General features: G+C 35.9%; 1 protein-coding gene across 1 annotated transcript; it reads right to left on the bottom strand.

Annotated features, from left to right (window-relative positions):
• Positions 1 to 16,218: 16,218 nt before the first annotated feature.
• On the bottom strand, positions 16,219 to 17,196 carry LOC134391813 (olfactory receptor 5M10-like). The gene has a single exon (XM_063115739.1). The coding sequence runs from the start codon at positions 17,194 to 17,196 to the stop codon at positions 16,219 to 16,221; it is 978 nt and encodes a 325-aa protein (XP_062971809.1).
• Between the last annotated feature and the right edge of the window lie 6,704 nt (positions 17,197 to 23,900).

Below are 23,900 nucleotides of genomic sequence, written 5' to 3'. Positions count from 1 at the left end.
GCAGCTGGGATGCAGGGAGCAGGTTCCCAAGGGCAGCTGTGCCCCAGGTCTGTACTTCAGAAAAACTCAGGCCTCTTATGCCTCCAGGCCTGTGATGGGAAGGGCACCCTTCCAGACTTCTTTTTTTTTTTTTTTAATTTTATTTTGTCGATATACATTGTAGCTGATTACTGCTCCCCATCACCAAAACCTCCCTCCCTTCTCCCTCCCCCCTCCCCCCCAACAATGTCCTTTCTGTTTGCTTGTTTATCAACTTCAAATAATTGTGGTTGTTATATCTTCTTCCCCCCCCCCCCCGGTTTGTGTGTGTGTGTGTGTATGTGTGTGTGTGAATTTATATATTAATTTTTAGCTCCCACCAATAAGTGAGAACATGTGGTATTTCTCTTTCTGTGCCTGACTTGTTTCACTTAATATAATTCTCTCAAGGTCCATCCATGTTGTTGCAAATGGCAGTATTCCATTCATTTTTATAGCTGAGTAGTATTCCATTGTGTAGATGTACCACATTTTCCGTATCCACTCATCTGATGATGGGCATTTGGGCTGGTTCCAACTCTTGGCTATTGTAAAGAGTGCTGCGATGAACATTGGGGAACAGGTATACCTTCGACTTGATGATTTCCATTCCTCTGGGTATATTCCCAACAGTGGGATGGCTGGGTCGTATGGTAGATCTATTTGCAATTGTTTAAGGAACCTCCATACCATTTTCCATAGAGGCTGCACCATTTTGCAGTCCCACCAACAATGTATGAGAGTTCCTTTTTCTCCGCAGCCTCGCCAGCATTTATCGTTCATAGTCTTTTGGATTTTAGCCATCCTAACTGGGGTTAGATGGTATCTCAATGTGGTTTTGATTTGCATTTCCCGGATGCTGAGTGTTGTTGAGCATTTTTTCATATATCTGTTGGCCATTTGGATATCTTCCTTAGAGAAATGCCTACTTAGCTCTTTTGCCCATTTTTTAATTGGGTTGCTTGTTTTCTTCTTGTAAAGTTGTTTGAGTTCCTTATATATTCTGGATATTAATCCTTTGTCAGATGTATATTTTGCAAATATTTTCTCCCACTCTGTTGGTTGTCTTTTAACTCTTTTAATTGTTTCTTTTGCTGTGCAGAAGCTTTTTAGTTTGATATAATCCCATTTGTTTATTTTTCCTTTGGTTGCCCGTGCTTTTGGGGTCGTATTCATGAAGTCTGTGCCCAGTCCTATTTCCTGAAGTGTTTCTCCTATGTTTTCTTTAAGAAGTTTTATTGTCTCAGGGTGTATATTTAAATCCTTAATCCATTTTGAGTTGATTTTAGTATACGGTGAGAGGTATGGATCTAGTTTCATTCTCCTGCATATCGATATCCAGTTATCCCAGCACCACTTGCTGAAGAGGCAGTCCCTTCCCCAGTGAATAGGCTTGGTGCCTTTGTCAAAGATCAGATGGCAGTAAGTGTGTGGGTTGATTTCTGGATTCTCTATTCTATTCCATTGGTCAGTGTGTCTGTTTTTATGCCAGTACCATACTGTTTTGGTTATTATAGCTTTGTAGTATAGCTTAAAGTCAGGTAGTGTTATGCCTCCAGCTTTATTTTTTTTGCTGAGCATTGCTTTGGCTATTCGTGGTCTTTTATTGTTCCATATAAATGTCTGAATAGTTTTTTCCATTTCTGAGAAAAATGTCTTTGGAATTTTTATGGGGATTGCATTGAGTTTGTATATCACTTTGGGTAGTATGGACATTTTCACTATGTTGATTCTTCCAATCCAAGAGCATGGAATATCTTTCCATCTTCTTGTATCCTCTCTAATTTCTCTCAGCAGTGGTTTGTAGTTCTCATTATAGAGATTTTTCACCTCCTTGGTTAACTCAATTCCTAAGTATTTTATTTTTTTGGTGGCTATTGTAAATGGGCAGGCTTTCTTGATTTCTCCTTCTGCATGTTCACTATTGGAGAAAATAAATGCTACTGATTTTTGTGTGTTGATTTTGTATCCTGCAACACTTCACCTTAAAGAACTAGAAAAACAAGAACAATCCAATCCTAAAGTTAGCAGACGGAAAGAAATCATTAAGATCCGAGCAGAACTGAATGAAATTGAAAACCAAAAAACAATTCAAAAGATCAACGAATCAAAAAGTTGGTTTTTCGAAAAGATAAATAAAATTGACAAACCATTAGCATGGCTAACAAAAAAAAGAAGAGAGAAGACTCAAATAACAAAAATTAGAAATGAAAAAGGCGATATTACAACTGATTCATCTGAAATACAAGGAATCATTCGAGACTACTATAAACAAGTATACGCCAACAAATTTGAAAATCTGGAGGAAATGGATAAATTTCTGGACACACACAAGCTCCCAAAACTGAACCGTGAAGACGTAGAAAATTTGAACAGACCAATAACAATAAAGGAGATTGAAGCTGTTATCAGAAGGCTCCCAACAAAGAAAAGCCCAGGACCAGATGGATTCACAGCAGAATTTTACCAAACATTCAAAGAGGAATTGACACCGATTCTTTACAAACTATTCCAAAAGATTGAAACGGACGCAAATCTCCCAAACTCATTCTATGAAGCAAACATCACCCTGATACCAAAACCAGGTAAAGATATAACCAAAAAAGAAAACTACAGGCCGATATCCTTGATGAATATAGATGCAAAAATCCTCACTAAAATACTAGCAAACAGAATACAGCAACACATACGAAAAATTATTCATCACGATCAAGTGGGATTCATCCCAGGGATGCAAGGTTGGTTCAACATACGCAAATCAATAAATGTGATACACCATATTAATAAACTCAAACACAAGGACCATATGATCATCTCTATAGATGCTGAAAAAGCATTTGATAAAGTTCAGCACTCATTCATGACAAAGACCCTCTATAAGTTAGGTATAGAGGGAAAGTATCTCAACATAATTAAAGCCATATATGACAAACCCACTGCCAATATCATCCTGAATGGCGAAAAGCTGAAAGCTTTTCCTTTAAGAACAGGCACTAGACAAGGATGCCCACTCTCACCACTCCTATTCAACATAGTGTTGGAAGTACTAGCCAGAGCAATCAGAGAAGAGAAGGAAATAAAGGGCATCCAGATTGGAAAAGATGAAGTCAAACTGTCCCTGTTTGCAGACGACATGATCCTATATATCGAACAGCCTAAAACCTCTACAAAAAAACTCTTGGAATTGATAAATGATTTCCTTCCAGACTTCTGAAATGCCTTCAGGGCCTATCTCCCATTGTCTTGTCTATTAGCATCTGGCTTCTTGGTCGCCAAGCTAATGTCTTTTTTTTTTTTAATCAGTATACAATACAGTTGGTTTTGAGTCCCTTTACTGATTCCTCCCTCTCCCCTCCCTCTACCCCCTCCCACTCATCAACATCATATCTGTTCACTTCTCTTAACAATTCAAGAAATTGTGATTGTCCTGTTGTCTTCCCCACCCACCCAATTTGTTTGTGCATTTATTTCTTTATTTTTAGCTCCCACAAATAAGTGAGAACATGTGATATTTCTTTCTGCACCTGGCTTATGTCACTAAATATAATTTTTTCTAAGCTCATCCATGTTGCTGCAAATGGCAGTAATTCATTCTTTTTTATAGCAGAGTAGTATTCCATTGTGTATATATACCACATTTTCCATATTTACTCATCTGATAATGGACATTTGGGCTGGTTTCAACTCTTGGCTATTGTAAATAGTGCTGCAATAAACACTGAGGTACAGGTGTCCCTTTGACATGATGATTTCCATTCCTCTGGATATATTCCCAGCAGTGGAATAGTTGGGTCATATGGTAGATCTATCTGTAATTGTTTGAGGAACCTCCAAACCATTTTCCATAAAGGCTGCACCATTTTTCAGTCGCACCAACAGTGTAGGAGGGTTCCTTTTTCTCCACAACCTCACCAGCATTTATCATTCTCAGTTTTTTGGATATTAGCCATCCTAACTGGAGTGAGATGGTATCGCAAAGTGGCTTTGATTTGCATTTCCTGAATGCTAAATGATGTTGAGCATTTTTTCATTTGTCTGTTGGCCATTGCCTTTGCTCATTTTTCTAATTGGGTTACTTGGGGGTTTTTTTGCTGTAAAGTTGTTTGAGTTCCTTGCATATTCTGCATATTAATCCTTTGTCAGATGTATGTTTTGCAAATAGTTTTTCCCACTCTGTTGGTTGTCTTTTAACTCTGTTAACTGGCATAAAAACAGACACACACATCAAACGAATAGAGAATCCGGAAATCAACCCATAAACCTACAGCCATGTGATCTGTGACAAAGGCACCAAGTCTACACACTGGGAAAGAGACCACCTCTTCAGCAAATGGGAAAACTGAATATCCACATGCAGGAGAATGAAACTAGACCCATACCTCCCACCATATACCAAAATCAACTCAAAATGGACTAAAGAATTAAATATACACCCTGAAAAAATAAAACTCCTTAAAGAAAACATAGGGGAGATACTCCAGGAAGTCATATTGGGTACAGACTTCATGAATATGACCCCCAAAGCACAGGCAACCAAAGGAAAAATAAACAAATGGGATTATATCAAGCTAAAAAGCTTCTGCAAGCTAATGCCTTTAGCAACCAGTTTATGTGCTTCACCTTTGTGTTTTTCTCCTACTCTCTGCTTCTCTACCACATGGCCATGAAAATTTTCCAAATCTTTATGCTCTGCTTTCCTTTTAAATTCTGGCTTTACATCATGCCTTTTCTGACATAATTCAGCATAAGCTATTGGCCAGTAGCCATGCAGCTTCCTTAATACATTCCTGCTTGGAAATTTCTTCCAACAAACATTCTGGCACACAACTCTTAAGTCCCGCCTTCCACAAAGTCCAAGGGCATGGACACCATGCAGCCAAGTTCCTTGCTATGGTATCAAGGATTATCTTTTTTCCATTCCCAATATGTTCCTCATTTCTATAAGAGACCTCATCATCTGCATGGCCTTTACTGTTCATGTTTCTGTCAACATTCTGGTCACAACCATTTAACAATTTAACTCTAAAATGTTCTGAACTTTCTCTCATCTTCATGCTTTCTTAGTCATCCAAACTCCTCCGACCTTTGCCTATTAAACAGTTTCAAAGCTGCTTCCACATTTGCAGGTATCTGTATAGCAACACCCCACTCCTTTGTATCAATTTTCTACATTAGTCCATTTTGTGTTGCTATAGGAGAATACCTGAGACTAGGTAATTTATAAAGAGCAGAGGTTTATTTGGCTTATAATTCTGGGACAGCTGCATCTTGTTTGAGCCTCAGGCTGCTTCTACTCATGGCAGAAAATGGCAGGCAGCCAGTGGCTACAAGTAGATCACATGGCGAGAGGAAGTGAGAGAGAAAGAGAGAGGAGGTGCCATGGTCTTTTAAACAACCAGCTCTCATGGGATCTAATACAGTAAGAACTCACTTATTACTCCCTCCATCTAGGAGAACATTAATGCATTCATGTGGGATCTGACCCTGTGACTGAAACTGCCACACTGGGGATCAAATTTCCATATGAATTCTGAGAGGACAATACATCCAAACTCCATCAAAGGTCTGTGTTTCTCCCTGTATGTCCGAAGTTTTCTATTATTATTTTATCAAATTGGTTTTCAATGACTTTACATTTTCCTCCCCTTCAGGAACACCCATGATTTGGATGATTGTGTGCTTAATGTAGTCTGCAAGCTCTCTTAGGCTTTCTTCACTCCTGGTTTATTTCATTAAGACCATCTTTGAGATATGAAATTCTTTCTACTGCTTGCTTTGACGTGCTGCTAAGTCTCTTGGATGTGATTTTTATCTCATTCAATGAATCCTTTTCTTCCATCAGTTCTGCTAAATTCTTTTTTAAGGTATTAGTCTCTTTGTAAATTTCCTTCTTCATATCCTGAATATATTTTCTCATTTTGTTGTGTGGTCTAACTGAGTCTCCTCTTATCTCATTGAGTTTCTTTAAGATTTTTACTCAGATTTCATTTTCAGTCATTTCAAGAGGTTCCTGTTCTGTAGGATCCAGTACTTGAGAGTTACTATGTTCCTTTAGTAGCCTCATATTTTCTTTTTATTTTTTCACATTTCTAGCCCCTGTATGTTGATTTCTGGTCATCTGGTACATCAGTTGCTTCTTCTATTACTCTGGACTGGACTTTGAGAAGAAAGACTTCCTCCTCTTTGTCCTGGCTCCTCTGATGACTCTCCTTTTGTCAACGCAGTTGAATATGAGATGGGCCACTTGCACATTGGTCATGGTTGCTACTGTGGTGTCAAGCTGTCCTTGTGGCAATAGATGCAGTGGTGTTGACTGTTGTGGGTGACCTCCATGGAACTGGTTCAGGGCCTCCCAATTACAGTGGCAATTCTGTCTTCTATGCAGGCTGGGAGAGGGCTGCCTAGGGCTTTACCCACCTGCGCCTCCCAGTCACAGCAGTGCTCTTGCATTCTGTGCAGGCAGGGAGAGGGATGCCTGGGGCTTTTCCCTCCTGAGACTCCTGGTTGTGGCTGGACTCCTGCCTTCTGTCAGAAGCACAATATTTTTAAGGGAAAAAATAGTATAGTCTTAAACTAGAAGGAACCTGGATGACCAACTAATTATTCTTTAATTTTTTGCTGAAACATAATTGATTATGCATATCTATAGGGTACAGCATTGACTGTCAATTCCTGTGTGCAATATGTGGTGCTCAAATCAAGACAATTAGTATATTCGGTATATACACAATGTAATCATTTTTTTGTGGCCCTTTACCAATTTCTCACTAAACCTCAGTTCCCCTCCCCATTATCTGTGTCTGGTGGCCTCAGTTCTGTTCTCTTTTTGAAAGTTCAATGAATTATTGTGATTGTCGTACCTTTCTTTCTTTCTTTATTTGTTTACTTTTTTAGCCAGCACCTGTGAGTAAGGACATGTAGTATTTCCTCTCTGTGGATGACCAACAAATTTATTAATTGTTATAGATTAGTCTTTAATTTTTCTTACTTTTATATTTAAATTTCAATATTAATAAATAAATACCTTTTAAGTTTGTATCCTGGGATCTGGACTATATTAGAAATATTCAGGTTTAATTTCCTTGTTTTCTTTCTTCGAATAGCAATAATTGTTTATCTTGGAAAATTTGGACATAGATATAAAGGACAACTTTAATTTCTCCCTAATCATAGCATTTTAAATTTATAATGTATATACATTGTGTTCTTCTTTTTTTGTAAAAATTTATATAAATTGTATTCCCTTTCCTTGTCTGGGAACAATATCATTTTAATAGCTATATAACATTCTCATGCAAAAATGTGCCACCTGGTATTCACACTCATCTATATGATCACAGCCATCACATCCTTACAGGCATTCTAGTTATTTAAAGATATTCTGTCTGGTACATACTTGTAATTTCCTGGTTATTAAATGCAAGCAGTCCTCACTTTGTGTGATTTGGTAGTAATTGAAAACCATGCAAAATAAATACACATTTTCAGGATAGACACATTTCGATTAACATGGTACCATGCAAAGTGGCGGCTATCTGTATTTTATATATCATAAATTTCTTTTTTCTCAATTATAAAATAAAGATTATTGTGAAAATATTCAGACAAGTTTCCTATTATGCCCTCAGCAGATTTTTAAAATTGGAATAGCTAAATAAAAGTGCACAAATATTTAAAGACCCTGGAAACATAATGTTAAATTAATTTCCAAAACAAGTGTACAATATAGTTGTTCTGACAATATGAATGAATAAAAGTGCACGTCACTTTGAAATATCTTGACTATAAACATATAAACATATCTTATTTCATATTTTTGATAATTAATCTTTTTATGATTAATTGTAGTATTTTTGCATTTTAATTGATTTAATATTCATGGCTTTCAACATTTATTATACATTAGTGTTTGAGTGCTTCAAATAATTTCTACGAATTTTTCATATCTGTAATTTTACCACTGTTTCTTGTTTGTGGCAAGTACTTTCCCAAATTGTTGTGAACCTCTTAAATTTAGATAGTTTTATGATCAAACTCAAGTAATATTATATTTTATAAATTTTTCCCACTGCTATATAAGCTCAGAGAATTTTTTTAATTGTTTAATTTTTTAACGTTTATTTTAATTTTAATCAAAACAGCAATTCATTTCTTTTCTATGTTTGAAATTACTCACAGTTTGGTAGCATGTGGGGGTATGTCATTGTTTTTGTGGATAGTTAGTGGCAAAAAGATAATCTAGTTAGAAATAAAATTCTTTATTAGAGATATTTGTTTCTTAAAAAAAGACGTCGCATTATAGACACCGGAAAGGGGCAAAATCAAACCTTTTCTTAACAGTGAAAATAAATCTATAGCACTAGTGTGCCAAATTTAAATACTATTCTTCTCATTTACAGGTCAGTAGAACCTGACTCTTTCTGGCAAATAAACTTAATTCACCCCTAGTCTTTCATCACTAAACAATGCTCTCTGTAGTCTCTGTTCCATACATCTCCCCATTGAATACCAGGGACCTTGCTATACCAATACTAGTACTGATTAAGTATTTTGGTATTTTTCAAATACTTTACAATGCATGTGCTTTGCATGTATAGCCACATATGAACTTTGTGTATACTTTCTAAATTAAATCATTATATGTATAATTTCTGGGTAAAAAACATTGGATAGTCTCAAGCATTTGACTTTCATACTCCTAAGAGGTAATCAAAAGGGAAAAATAATGAAGATGAAACTTCTCGACAAAAATTAACTGTATGTTCATTGTACATTAATTATAAGAATTTGGTTTAAAATATATGTACAGTTTGGCCAGAGGAATAGGAGAAATAAGGACATAGGCCAGAAATTAATTCACATAGTGTATAATAAAAATGATGTCATGGATAAGTATGAAACGAAAGGCTGGCTTAATAAATCCTGGAAAGAAATTGGTTAAAAATGTCAGGGAAATAGTTATATACAAACTTACAAAACACCACAAAATTATATCCAGATTTGCTCTAGATATTCCAAGAAAATATGGCCATGAAAAGCCAATAATTTGAGTCCCCACTGCCTGGCAGCAGGCAGGAGCACAAGCAGAGCCCCAGGCAGGAGCTGAGGACAGCACCACTTTCCTGGCAGGGGGCAGGAGAATACATGGAGACCTAGGAAGGAGACAAGGGCAGTACCACCACTCCAGCAGTACGCAGGAGTAGGCATGGGGTCCTAGGCCGCAGGTGACGGCAGTGCACCCTGCCTGGCAGCAGGCAGGAGAATGCCAAAAACACCAATACCACACAGAACACACCACAGCCACCACCACAGTCATAGCTGCCTCAAAAACAGCTCACTGACATAGCAGCAGCCATAGCCAGTGTGCTGGCGGCCTATCAGTTGCTTGACTGCATTGACACATGGAGAGTCACAGAGATTGCAAAAAGAAGAGGAAATCTCTCTCCTCAAAGCTCACACCAGAGTAAGAGAAGAAGCAACTGCTCTACCCGATTATGAGACATCAATGTAGAGACACTGGAAATGTGAAAAATCCAAGAAAATATGACACCACAAAAAGCATACAGTTATTCTCAAATACCAGACTCAATAGAGCAAGAAACTCTTGAAATGACTGAAAAGGGATTCTCTGAGTAATGATTTTAAAGAACTCAATGAGATATGAGAAGACCCAAGCAACATAATGAAATGAGAAAAAAAAAAAAAAAAAGGATATAAAGAAGGAAATTTACAAATAGACCTTAAAAAAGAATGGAGCAAAACTCATGAAAGATATATTCAATGAAATAAAAACCACAGCTGAGAGCTTAAGCAACAGGCTAGTACAAGTAGAAGAAAGAATTTCTGACACTGAAGATAGTCTTTATGAAATAAACCAGCCCAGCTAGAGAAAATTTTTAAAAAAGAATTCCAATAAATGAAGACAATCTAAGAGAGCTAGCAGACAACCTTACATGAACAAACACTTGAATCACAGGTGTTCCAAAGGGGAAGGGAAAGGAAAAGGCATCAACAATCTATTCAATCAAATCTTCCCAGGTATACAGAGAGACATGGATATTCACATCCATGAGGCTCGAAGATCCCTAATAGGTAAAATCCAAAAAATCCTTCCCCAAACATTTTATACTCAAACTGGCAGACCTCAAAGACAGAATCCTGAAAGCAATAAGAGAAAAGTGTCAAGTCACCAGCAAGGAAGCCCCCAGCAGAATAATAGCAGACATTTCAACAGAAACTCTACAGGATGATATATACAAAATAATAACAAAAAACCTGTCAGCTAAGAATACTATACACAGCAAGACTATACTTTAGAAATGAGAGAGAAATAGTGTATTTGTTAGAAAAACAAAAACTGCAGGAGTTCACCACCACATCACCAGCCCTTCTGGAAATCCTCAAGGAAGTTCTTCATCTGGAGTTTGAGAAATGATATCACTATGACAAATACACAAGGAAAAACAAAACCCTCTGGTAGAACAGAAATTCAGATGAGAAAGAGAAAGTAACTAAATCTTAACATCTCAAACAACCAAGAAACATTAGAGACAAATATCAAAAAGAAAAGAAAGGAACAAAAAATATTTAAAATATCCAACGAAAAAGTGATGAGATGACAGGAGTAATACAATACCTTTCAATAACAACCCTAACTGTAAATGGATTAAACTACACAATCAAAAGACAGACTTTTTAATTGGATTAAAAAGCTAGACCCAAATATGTGCTGTCTTCAAGAGACTCACCTAAACTGTAAAGACACATATAGACTGATAGTAAAGAAATGGAAAAGATATACCACACAAATAGAAACCAAAAATGAGCAATTGTAGCTGTTCTTATAACATATAAAATAGACTTTAAACCAAAAAACATAGAAAGAGAAAAAGAATGCTACTCTATAATGATAAAGAGATGTATCCAAGAAGAAGACATAACAGACATAAATATATATGCACCCTGCACTGGAGCACCCAGACATATAGAGCAAACACCTTGGACCTAAAGAAAGAGATAGGCCCCAATACAAAAACAGTAAGGGACCTGAAAACCCATCTCTCAGCACTGGACAAAACATCTAAGCAATAAACCAACAGAGAAACACAGGATTTAAACTATGCTTTAGACCAATATGACCTGGCAGACATCTACAGAATATTTCATCCAAAAACATCAGAATATAAATTATTTTTTTCAGCCCACAGAACATTCTGCAGGATGGACCACATGTTAGATCACAAATTAAGTCTCAGCAAATTTTAAAAAATGTTTTTTTGACGTAATGCTCATATCACAGTGGATTACAACTAGAAATGAATGAGAAATGAATCTATAGAAACTATTTAAATACATGGAAATTTAACAACATGCTCATGAACAACCAGTGGGCCCAAGAAAAAATTAATCAGAAAATAAAAAATTTCTTGAAAATAGTCAGATGCATTATACCGAATCTTGTGGGATACTGCAAAAGCAGTACTGAGAGGAATGTTTAATGGAATAAATGCTTACCTCACAAGAACAGAAAGATTTCAAATAAACAACCTAGTGTTGCACAATAAAGATGTACGAAAACAAGAACAACCCAATCCCAAAATTACTAGACATAAGGAAATAATTAAGATCAGTGTGGAACTAAATATTATAGAGACCCGAAAATGAAACAAAAAATCAATGAAACAAAGAATTGGGTTTTTGAGTAGATAAACAAAATAGACATGTCATTAGCTAGGCTAACTGAGAGAGAGAGAGAGAGAGAGAGAGAGAGAGAGAGAGAGAGAGAGAGAGAGAGAGAGAAAAGACCCAAATGATGAGAATAAGAAATGAAAGAAGAGATATTATAACCACTACCACAGAAATACAAAGAATCATTAGAGACTATTATAAACAACTATATGCCAACAAATTTGAAAACATGGAGAAAATGGACAAATTTATGGATACATGCAAACTACCAAGACTGAACCAAGAAGAAATATAAAACCTGAATAGACTAATAACAAGTAATGCAATTGAAGTGATATTCAGCAATCTCCTAACAAATAAAACCCAGGACCACAAGGCTTTACTGCTAAATTCTACCAAACCTTTAAAGAAGAATTCATACCAGTTCTTTTCGAACTATTCTAAAAAATTGAAACAGAGGCCATTCTCCCAAACTCATCATATGAGGCCAGCATCACCCTGATATCAAAACCAGACAAAGATACAATAAAAAATAAAACTACAGGCCAATATCTCTGATGAACATAGATGCTAAATCCTCAACAAAATATGAGCAATCAAAATACAGCAACACATCCAAAAAATTACACACAATGGTTAAATGGGATTCATCCCAGGAATTCAAGGATGGTTCAACATATGCAAGTCAATAAATATGATATACCACGTCAACAAAATCTAAGACAAAATGCATACAATTATCTCAATAGATACAGAAAAAGCATTTGACAAATTCAACATCTCTTCATGATAAAAACTCTCAGCAAATTAGGTATAGAAAGAAAGTATCTCAACACAGTAAAAGTCATAAATGACAAACACACCACCAATATCATACTGAATGGAGAAAAGCTGAAAGCATTTTCCTCAAGAACATGAAAAATACAAAGATTCCTATCCTCTCCACTCCTGTTTAACAGAGTATTGGAAGTTCTTGACAGAGTAATTAGTCAAGAGAAAGAAATAAAGGGCATCCAGATTGGAAAATACAAAGTCAATCTGTCCATGCTTGCAGATGACATGATCCTATATACAGAAAAACCTAAAGACTCTTTCAAAAATCTCTTAGAGCTGATAAATGATTTCAGTAAAGATGCAGTACACAAAATCGACATGCAAAAATCAGCAGCTCTTTTATAATCAAATAACAAACTAACAGGAAAAGAAATCTAGAATTCAAGCCCATTTACAATAGTTACCAAAATAATAAAATACCTAGGAATCAATTTAACCAAGGAGGTGAAAGAACTGCAATCATTGCTAAACAAAATTAAAGAGGATGCAAAAAGATGGAAGACATTCCATGCTTTTAGATTGAAGAATTAGCAAGAACAATTAGTTTAGAACAATTTAGCAAGCTTTAATAATATTCAAAATATTCAATTCAGCAATTCGATTTCTAGGAATGTATCTTAAATGAACAGTCAGAACAATATGTCCAAAGAGATATGAGTCAATCATAAAAATATAGCATTCATCGATAAGATGGAATAATGGTTTGCAAGCTAAACTAAGTGGCATAAAATACTCCAAAATTCTGAGTCAGCTCTCTTTATGTAGGAGCTTACAAGTATATTTTGGTTTTATTCCAATATAATTCACTATTTTTTAATCTGCCTTTCTGTAATCGGTATGTGCAGTTGGACTTCTGTATCCATAGGTTCAACCAATCACGGATTGAAAACAGAGTATTGGTGGGATATGGATCTTGCAAATATGGAGGGTTGACTTTTCTTATTCCTGGGTTCCCCAGGACTGACGGCAGGATTTGAGCATCTGTGGATCTGGTCAATGTGGAGGATACTGGAACTAATCCCCTACAAATACTGAGGGGCAACTATATTATTTTGGTAATTAAGGTCAAGTATCATTTCATTAGTAAGTATTAAACTACATAAAAAAGGGGTTCACTGCAAACATTTAATCTGTATGAAAATACAAACGTTACACTATCAAGTGAAAGTCAATGTTCAAATTTGTGCACGGCATATGGTTCCACTTTTGTTTTATGAATTACAATTACTTCTTCATACCTCTCTGTATTTCTAGTTATTTATAAATGAACATGTGTGCTTTTATAATCTGAAAACTACATTAATCAATGCAGTCTAAATAGGCCTGCCATATATCAAAATTCCCTGCTTTTTCATGGGACAGTAAAATTCTATTTATAATTCACACAGATTATCATGTTAACCTAAACTATCAGAGGAAATAAACATTAGCGATTGCTAGGACACATGTGATCACTATTATTTCGTCTGTATCAGTAACCTCAGCAGTTCATCATCGCCAATGTTCTGTCCAGCAGTGTCGAGGAGTGTGTTAGGAATCCGATAACCACTGGAGTGTGAATTGAAAAGTGATAGCATCTGGAATTAAGGGATTTTCATTTATGCCACTTAGTGGCTGCACTAGTGACTTGGGCAAGTCATTAAATGTCTCTGTACCTAAGAACCCAATGTTGTAAATGGAGATAAAAATTCTTTCACTGCTTCGTTTGTGAAGATTAAAATAAACAGCTACATAAAAGTGAGCAGTAACCCATGCTTAAGTGTCACTTATAATTATTTAAAATTATTTTCATGAGCACTGACATATATTATCCTATAAAATTTCTGAGGTAGCTTTCACCCAAAGAGTTACATAGTATAAACATAAATCACAAATAAAACTAAATAAATAGAATAGAAATACAGAGAGACTACAAATAGGTGGATTAAAAAGGATTAAAAAGGTGCCAAGATTGAGCTTAAATTTGGTGCTGAAAACTACAGTGGTTCTCAGGACTAGAAAATAAAAGCCTACAGTTAATTAGGCAAAATATAGAGTACTTTTGCACTGATTCTATATGATGTCTTTTAAATACAGTTATAAATCTGGGTATCAGGCCGTTCCAATTGCTAGGAATGAAACACAACTTTTTGCTTCAGAAAAAGGGAAGCTTGTTAGATAATAGAATCCCCCTAGAAGAAATAATGCTGGTCCTCAGAGAGGAAGTGGGAGCAGGGGCTGCACCAGTCAGGACTCTGTCACTTACTTCTGGGCTCGCGTGCTTCACCACTGCCTCTGTAGAGCACCTTCTCTCGTTGTCCCACTATCACAGCCAAAACCAAGCAAATATACAAACACACGAATGGTTCAGAAATTTAAATAATATATTCTTGAGGCCCAGAAATTGTCTTTTCTCTCTTTCAGTCACTACTTCTGAAACTAAATTTTGGTAGAATCAGCCTGATTCCATCAACTGAAACTTAAGACTGGAGCAGAATTTTACAAAATCTACAGATCTGGGTAGATATTCAAGAAAGTAATTTAAACATTTTCAGGCAGCCACAATGTATATCGACAAAATAAAATTTTTTAAAAAAATAAAATAAAAAAATAAACATTTTCAGGAAGTACAGTAGTTGAGTTCATATGAGCATTTCCTATAGTGGTGTTAGTAAAAATCATAGTGCGCAATATTAACTTATCAAACATCTAAGGCAATTTAATGAGGACTAAACATATATGTTTCAATATGCAGCCATCTGGTTCACTAATAATGCATGTATTAAGGTAAATAAAGTACGTATCTCTTTATATGGCCTTCTCTACTGTTTATTTTTCACAGTAGAAGTTTTCATAACTACTGAAACAGCCTTATGTAAAATATATTGACCCACAGACAGCTTTATGAACTCAGGTAAACACTGTGTTTTCTCCTCCAGTGTATAGATACACATCCACTCTGTGTACTGCTTCTGGGTATTTCTGGGTGTGCAAAAGAAGACTGATAAACCTTACTGACTCCTAATAAGTTTTCCTATCAGAACTACTGCACTGAAAAATATACTTGGAATGACATTATACTATATTGATGATTGAACTGAATCTGTACTCTTAGAAGCTCATAAGCAGGTGTTGACAGTTTATCTTCAAAATTGAGGAACATAACAAGTATCACCAAATGGACAAAAATTTCTCAACATGTCTATGATATGGTTTTGGGGAAAATCTAAACCTTTTGGTGATCCCTATATTTAAATTTTCCACAGGGTGACTCCAGTGATGCATTGGGTATCAGAATGATTGTTCCATACCAAACATTAGAGTAGAAATTATTTCATCATCCAAAAAAAAGTATATTCATCCTGTTTTCAAACTTAGTGTAGCTCTGCAGACCACAATATTCAGAAAAGATAAATTTCCACTGTTCCAATTAGGATAACTTAGTTATAATATTTACCATCAAATAAGTAAAGACTTGAGGTTATTTTGTGGAAGAAATGAATAGCAATTAATTTATATTCAGAGTTCCTTTGCAAAAGATTTTTCATTTCAATATTATAGTTCTTATTAAAACAATTGGTCTTTACAGGATACATTTTGAGAAGAAATTAGCTAAAGTGATCCTTGAGAGTTTATGATGATAAACAAATCATGACTACAGAGTAGTAGTTTTATCCCTCTAAGAGATTCAGTATGTTATCAGACACTTGGTGATAACAAATGAGCAGATGTCTGACATGCAATTTTATAAAATAAATTTCCCCTAATCATTTGTTCCAAGGCACTGATCACGTCTTTATTCCTTAGGCTATAGATCAACGGGTTGAGCATTGGGCTCAAAAAGGTATAAAAAACTGCAATTACTTTGGACTCTACAGATTTCTCAGAGGGAGGCCTTAAGTACATGCAGAGGAGGGTTCCATAAAATACGGTGCCTGTTGTCAGGTGGGAACCACACGTAGAAAAGGCTTTGCACCTGCCTTCAGCAGAATGAATCCTCATGATAGTTGCAAAAATGAAAAGGTAGGACAAAAGAATGATGAACAGAGAGCTCGAGAAAGTAAAGCCAGCAACTGCGAACATTGCCATCTTTTTGACATAGGTGTCAGAGCAGGCCAGCATTATAAGTGGAGGATCAGCGCAGTAGAAATGGTTGATGTCAAGGGAGCCACAGAAGGATAAGTGGAACGTCAGCAGTGACTGAGAGAGTTCATTAAAGAAGCCAAACACGTAGGGGACAGTGACTAGAGAGACACACATGCTCCTGGACATCCTGGAACTGTAATGTAAAGGGCTGCAGATGGCTACATAGCGATCCAGTGCCATTGAAGCCAGGAGATAAAACTCAGTGATCACCAGGGCAATGAAGAGAAGACACTGTGTGAAGCATCCAGCATAGGAGATGCTCTTCTGGTCTGACAGGAAATTGTTCAGCATATTTGGAGTAACATTGGAGGAGTAGCAAATGTCTACAAAGGAGAGGTGGCCAAGGAAGAAATACATGGGTGTCTGCAGGTGGGAATTGGCCCTGATCAGCACGGTCATGCACAGATTCCCTGCCAGTGTGATTAGGTAGATGGCCAGAAACACCCCAAAGAGAACCTTCTGTAGCACTGGGTCCTCTGTGAGTCCAGAGAGAGTGAATTTCATCACCATAGAGTGGTTTTGGGAGGTCATTTTCTTATTCCTTGAAAAGTAAAAATGACAAAGAATGTGAGCAGTTTTGTCTAATCCAGATTCTGCATATATTCTATCCATTTCATCATTCACTCTTTCATCTATTCATCTATGGGACAGGTACTCTTCTCTTCAATAGATGCATCATAATTTCTATATAACGTTTTCACCCTATATCTCTGAACTATCTGTCTCTATCTTTCTTTTTCTATATATCTCAAATGCACCTACACACACTCTCTCTTTCTCACACTCTTTGCCTCTTTTTTCTCTGACACTTGCATCCTTATCGAAATAAATATATACTTGCATTTTTACGTGCATTCATACATTTACATTTGTCTTTTTAGGTATCTCCACACTTAGCATTTTTTTCAAACTTTCTAAATAAAAAAAGGCAAAAGTAAGAACATAAGAAATAACATCAACGTGTCATTTCCAACATTTAAATGAACAGTTGAAAGAGGTCAGATATCCAAGGCCTCCATATCCTATTGTTTCAGATCCAAAACAGACGGTGCACATTCAGTACAGCATTGCCACTTAAACTCCATATTTTCAGAGAACATTGAGTTTGTGAATCCTATCTCATATGTTGTTAAAAAGATACAAAATCAAGAATTACACTTTCTGCTTTGTAGATTTATCCACACATTTATTCATGTATACTGCAAAACGATGTTTTTTTTTTCCTCTTCTTTTCTTTTCTAGGTTATAGGGTTACAGCAGTGAACAAATTCCCCATCCTCAAACAGCACACATTGTAGAGTAGTGGGAACATAGATCAAACATATAAACATATAATATATTGTCAGATAAAAGCAAGTACTGTGAAGAAAAATGATGGTATGATGCTTTTAGGAGGCCAGAGGAGACCTTTCTGAGAAGGGGGCATTTGAAAGTTAAATAAATGATGGAAGTATCTGGAAGAGAGTGTGCATTTTTTGTTCTCATTTTTTTGGTGTGTGTGCCATTAGCCCACTCATGAAAATAATTTTTTGGGTAAGCAGGAATCATATTTAAATGTGCAAACATATATCTAAAGCTACTCTTTCAGTTCTTTGTGTTAATATATGATTGTAAAAATTACTCCTCAAGAATTGCACCCTAAGGCCATTGTTTATGTGGGTCTTACATATACATCATAAATGCTTGCTTATAGTGATGAATTATTTAGAAAATCAATGAAATATTAACATATAAACAGAAAAGTCCCATACAATTGATGATTTTTCCCACATCAATGGGATACTAATCACACAGAAACAAGATGCATTTTCAGTGAACAAATTAGAAAATGACCTACCTGTAAAGGCTGACTCACCATATTTTGTAAATACAAATGGGGGAAGATTTATAATGTATTTCTTAGGTATACTCCCTAGAGTGGAATAAAAAAATTCTAAAGAACTAATTAAAACATTCTTTGTTCCTCAAGGGCATAAATTTATTTTGATGCTTTAAGGAGCCTGATTCTCCTTTGAGGCCAAAATTCCTACTTAGAAAGCTTGGCACATAAGTGCAGAAGACTTTAGCACAGATAGAAAAATTAGCCATCACTTTCAACAATAAAGAAGGAGGATAATATGGGTAGACAGAAGAATTCCCATTAAAAGTCTTCAGTTTTTTTCTATAAACACTTTGGAGAGATGATCTAATGAGAGTAAGGGATAGGAAGGTGTGGTAGGTGAAAGACTTGAGAAGAGGAAAGGTTTAAAATTGTGTGGAGAGCACAAGTGAGACACAATCAATGTAAGGAAGTGGAAGTATTGGTGAGGGCCAAAGTGACCTACAGATGCAATGTGATCCCCACCAAAATACCAACTACATTCTTCACAAAAATACAAAAAAACAATCCTGACATTCATATTTAACAACAAAAGACCCTGAATAGCCAAAGCCATCCTGACCAAAAATAAATAAATAAATAACACTGGAGGCATAACACTACCTGACTTCAAATTATACTACAAAGCTTTAGTAACCAAAACAGCATGGAAATGGCATAAAAATTTACATTTGGACCAATGAAGCAGAATGGAGAACCCAGAAACCATCTCACAGACTTGCAGTCAGCTGATATTTGACAAAAGAAACAAGAACATCCACTGGGGAAAAGACTACCTCTTCAATAAATCATGCTGGGAAAATCGGATACCCATATGCAGAAGAATGAAACTAGATCTGCACCTCTCACCATATACCAAAATAAACTCAAAATGGATTAAAGACTTAAGTATAAGACCTGAAATGGTAAAACCTCTAAGGGAACAGATAGAAGAAACATTTAAAGAAGTAGGACTGGGCAAAGACTTTATGAATAAGAGCCCAAAAGCACAAGCAGCAAAAGAAAAAATACATAAATGGAATTGCATCAAACAAAAAGGCACTGCACAGCAAAGGAAACAATCAATAAAATGAAAAGACAACCTACAGAATGGGAGAAATTATTTGTAAACTATACATCTGACAAGGGATTAATATCCAGAGTAAACAAAGAACTCAAGCAACTACACAGTAAAAAAAAAAAAAAAAAAAAGTAACCCAATTTTAAAAAGGAAAAAGGATCTGAATAGACATTTTTCAAAGACTCACAGATGGCTGAAAGGCACTTAGAAAAGATACTCAACATCACTAATCATTAGAGAAATGTAAATTAAAACCACACTGAGATATAATCCCACCCCAGTTAGTCTGGCTGTAATCAAAAAGACTAAGAATAACAAAAGCTGGTGAGGATGTGGAGAGAAGGGGACACTTCTACACTGTTGGTGGGACTGTAAATTCATACAACCATTGTAGAAAACAGTACAGAGATTTCTCAAACAACTACAGATACATCTACCATATGATCTAGCAATCCTACTTCCAGGTATATACCCAAAGGAATGGAAATCATCCTGTTGAAGGGATACCTACCCTCCCATACTCATCACAGCTCTATTTACAATAGCTGAGATATGGAACCAACCTAAATATCCATCAATGGATGACTGCATAAGGAAAATGTGGAATATATACACTATGGAATACTACTCAGTCATAAGGAAGAATGAAATTCTGCCATTTGTGGCAACATGGATGACCTTGAAGACAAATATGTTAAGTGAAATAAGCCAAGCACAGAAGGAAAAATATTGCCATGTCTTCATTCATAACTGGGAGCTAAGAGAGAAAGTACGAAGGAAAGAAACACCACAGTGGTGCCTTGGACTTGCCAGAGAGAGCAGACCTAGGGTTGCTGAGGGCAGGAAGGGGTAGCAGGAGGATGGTGGCTGGGGAATAATTGAGTGGGGAACACTGGGAATGATTGCAATTTGCGGTAATGAGCATTCTGATAATATTAATATGATCATCACACCTTGGGCACAGGTGATTACAGTTAGCTTCGCCCCCCCATGAATATGCATAATCAATTTAAAAAAAACTGTTGCACCGGTGATTAAGTTTGAACATGAATTTGGAAGGATGCATATGTTCTAACCACATCAGTGGGTTCGATGTTGTATTGGAAGGACTAGTGTTACGGATTGATTGAATTGTGTCCCCCAAATTACATATATTAGAAGCTTAACCCCCATTGTAACTGTTAAGGATGGAAAGTCCTATAATGATAATTGAAAGGTGGGGCCTTGAAAAGGTGATTAAATTATAGGAACATGCCTTAGTGAATGGATTAAAAATGGTGGCCATGGGTGTAGTTTGGAGGGCTTTAAAGGACAGTGAATGAGGAGGTTACTCTCTCTCTCTCTCTCTCCCCCCCCTCTCTCCCTCTCTCTCTCCCCCACCCCCCTCTCTCTCTCTCTCTCTCTCTCTCTTTCTCTCCCTCTCTCCCTCCCTCCTTCCCTCTCTGCTCTCTGCTCTCACTGCCTCTACCATCTTGCAATGTAAGACCCCTGGGTTAACAGAGGGACTTTGGAATTCCCAGCTTCAGAAACAGTAAGCAAATAAGTCTCATTTTCCTATAAATCACCCTGTTCCACGTACTTTGTTATAAGCCACAGAAATGGACTAATACAACTAGCCTATGTAATAAAGTCATATTAACTGAAAAGAAAGAAAGAAAATTGAGTTAGTCATGGGTGGCATAGTAGTTTACATAGAATCTATTTTTTAAAACATGCAAAGAAATTAAGTGCATATTTTTAAACATCTCATGATTATAAGGTCAATATACAAAATTGTGTAAAAACAACACACGATTGGAAATAAAAATTTTAAAATACCATTTACAATAACATCAAAATCAAAAACTACTTAGACATAAAATATAATAAAAAGTTTTCAGAAAATACACACTGAAAACCACAAAACGGCAGAAAAAAATATAACAAGATTAAGATAGTAGAAAGTTGTATCTCACTTGTGGATTGGAATGTACAATATTGTCGAGGCATCAATTCTTCTTAAACTAATCACTATTTCAACGCAAGTCCCATCAAAATTTCTGCAGGTTTATATTTTTAGAAATTGATGATCTTTTCTTTTTTTTGCCTATAAATTATCACATTTACATACAAAGCTGTGGTCATCTCTTCTGCCTATATATTCACGTTAACTTATGTGGATCCACAAATCTCTGAGATAAGGAAGACATGAGTATCTAGATATTTTAATATTACTTGAAGCTTTTTATATGAAATAGTAGAATTTGCTCTTCCTGGATCAGATTTTTGATTAAATGATGTTTCCTGGTCAATGAAATGACATTTCAGTCAACAAAAGAAACCTCTCTTCTCCCACTATTTATATAATAATAATAATACGCTGATACTTGTAAAATTAGTATAAAATTCCTTCTGAGTTATTCATCTGATCAGCTTACTCTGAAAAAAAAAAAGATATACACTTTTATATGACTAAAATAGTCATCAAAAAATTACTTAGTTCTTCTTTTAAATACACAGTATAATTAGATGTGATATTTTGTGACTGAAACCTATATTTGATGTTCAAGTGAATAGTTTTGGTTTCCCTCATATATAACTTATAGTGAAAATATGTTAGGATTGTATTAGTTTCTCTGGGTAATTTTAATTTCCCTTGATTTTATTTTAAATATTGTTCTTACTAACAGGCCTTCCTGATTTTGGATATACATTATTACTTTAAAGGAATTGATACTCTGCATTTTAAACAATGTTTAGATTTTCCGTGATCAAATAGAAAAGTGTGGTGTGTGTCATGGTGTTCTTTTGGAATACTTGGGAAGACTAGAAATGTCTCAAAACTTGAAGGGATATAGTTACTCATATCAAATGTTAGAATATTCCTTCGTCAACTGGATCCTCTAAATATTTTCCTCATTTATCCTTTTGGTTTTCGTTATTTTCCACAGAGAATACAGTTATAATTTTTCTGATTTACAGTTTTCCTACTATTACAGATAGTGGCAGATATTTCACAATAAGCTGAAATTACTTATGCATCATTTTGGAAACTTCTTTAGCTACCTTACATTTTAGTAGGCACTTTACTTGCTTATGAGCAGATTGCTTTAAGAAAGCAGAAGCTTTGATCCACAGAAGTGAGCATTTATTTTTACTTTGTGTGTACCAGCACTCTTAATACAAAAGCCTCCACTGTACCTCTAAAAAAGCAAGTGGAAAAACTTGTGGGATTGCATGTGAAGAATTTCACAAGTAAATGACTTGAGGTACCCAAAAAGCAGTGTTGCAGGTAGTCATATCAGAAGATTCACAGAGGAGTAATTTACCAATGTCCAACAAAATTCACAAATTCTTGCATATTATACCTCCATGCCTTTGTTAGCCCAAAATACGTTTCCTCCCCTTATCTGCCTGGCTAAAGCCTATGTGGACTTTCAAGTCTCAGCTCAAGCATTACTGGCTGCAGAAAGATAGCCCCCGCACTCTCTTCTATCTTTGCATAACATTCCATGCCTACTGGTATAACGGAGCTTGTCACAGTGCATTACACTTGTTGTCTTACATGTCTCCTACCCCCACTATATGTCATGCTCTTTGAAGATGGGAACTACGTCTTACTCATATTTGTTTCCTCTAAATCTAGCTTACTTAGTCCCTCGAACCTGGTGGTTGCTAGTAAATATTTGATGGGTGAATGAATGAATAAATGAATGACTTTATTAAAGATATTAATCAACTTCTATATTTGCAAATTCGCCTACTCCCTAAAATATATTTGTAACACCGAAATCAATGGTCATGGCTGTTCATTACAAGATGGGCAAAAGGTCTGAGTCACCTATACACGTATTCCCAGTTAAGGTCAAAGAAGGCAACACTCTGCTTCCTGTTTCAGCTCATACTATAAACAGGTGTCTTTTTCAGAATGATTTTGCTGTTTAAAATGGACCTGAAGCATAGTGCTAAAGTGCTGTCTAGTGTTGCTAAGCAAAAAAGGCTGTGGTGTGGCTTTCGGAGAAAATACATATGTTCAGTAAGCTTCATTCAGGCACAAATTCTAGTGCTGTTGGCAACAGAGATATTAGGCAGCAATAGCTAAAAGGTACAGGGCTTCTTTTAGGGTGGAATAATGTTCTAAAATTGATTATGGCGATAGTTGTACAGCTGTGGATATACTAAAAATCACTGAATGGTACACTTTAAATGGGTGAATTATATGATATGGGACTTATATCTCAATATAATTGTTAGCAAAACACACACACACACACACACACACACACACACACACACACACAAACATTACTGAGCCCT

The sequence above is a fragment of the Cynocephalus volans genome, chromosome 12, assembly GCF_027409185.1.
Source record: "Cynocephalus volans isolate mCynVol1 chromosome 12, mCynVol1.pri, whole genome shotgun sequence".
In the NCBI taxonomy this organism is placed as follows: Eukaryota; Metazoa; Chordata; class Mammalia; order Dermoptera; family Cynocephalidae; genus Cynocephalus; species Cynocephalus volans.
This window is presented reverse-complemented; position numbering and strand designations above follow the sequence as displayed.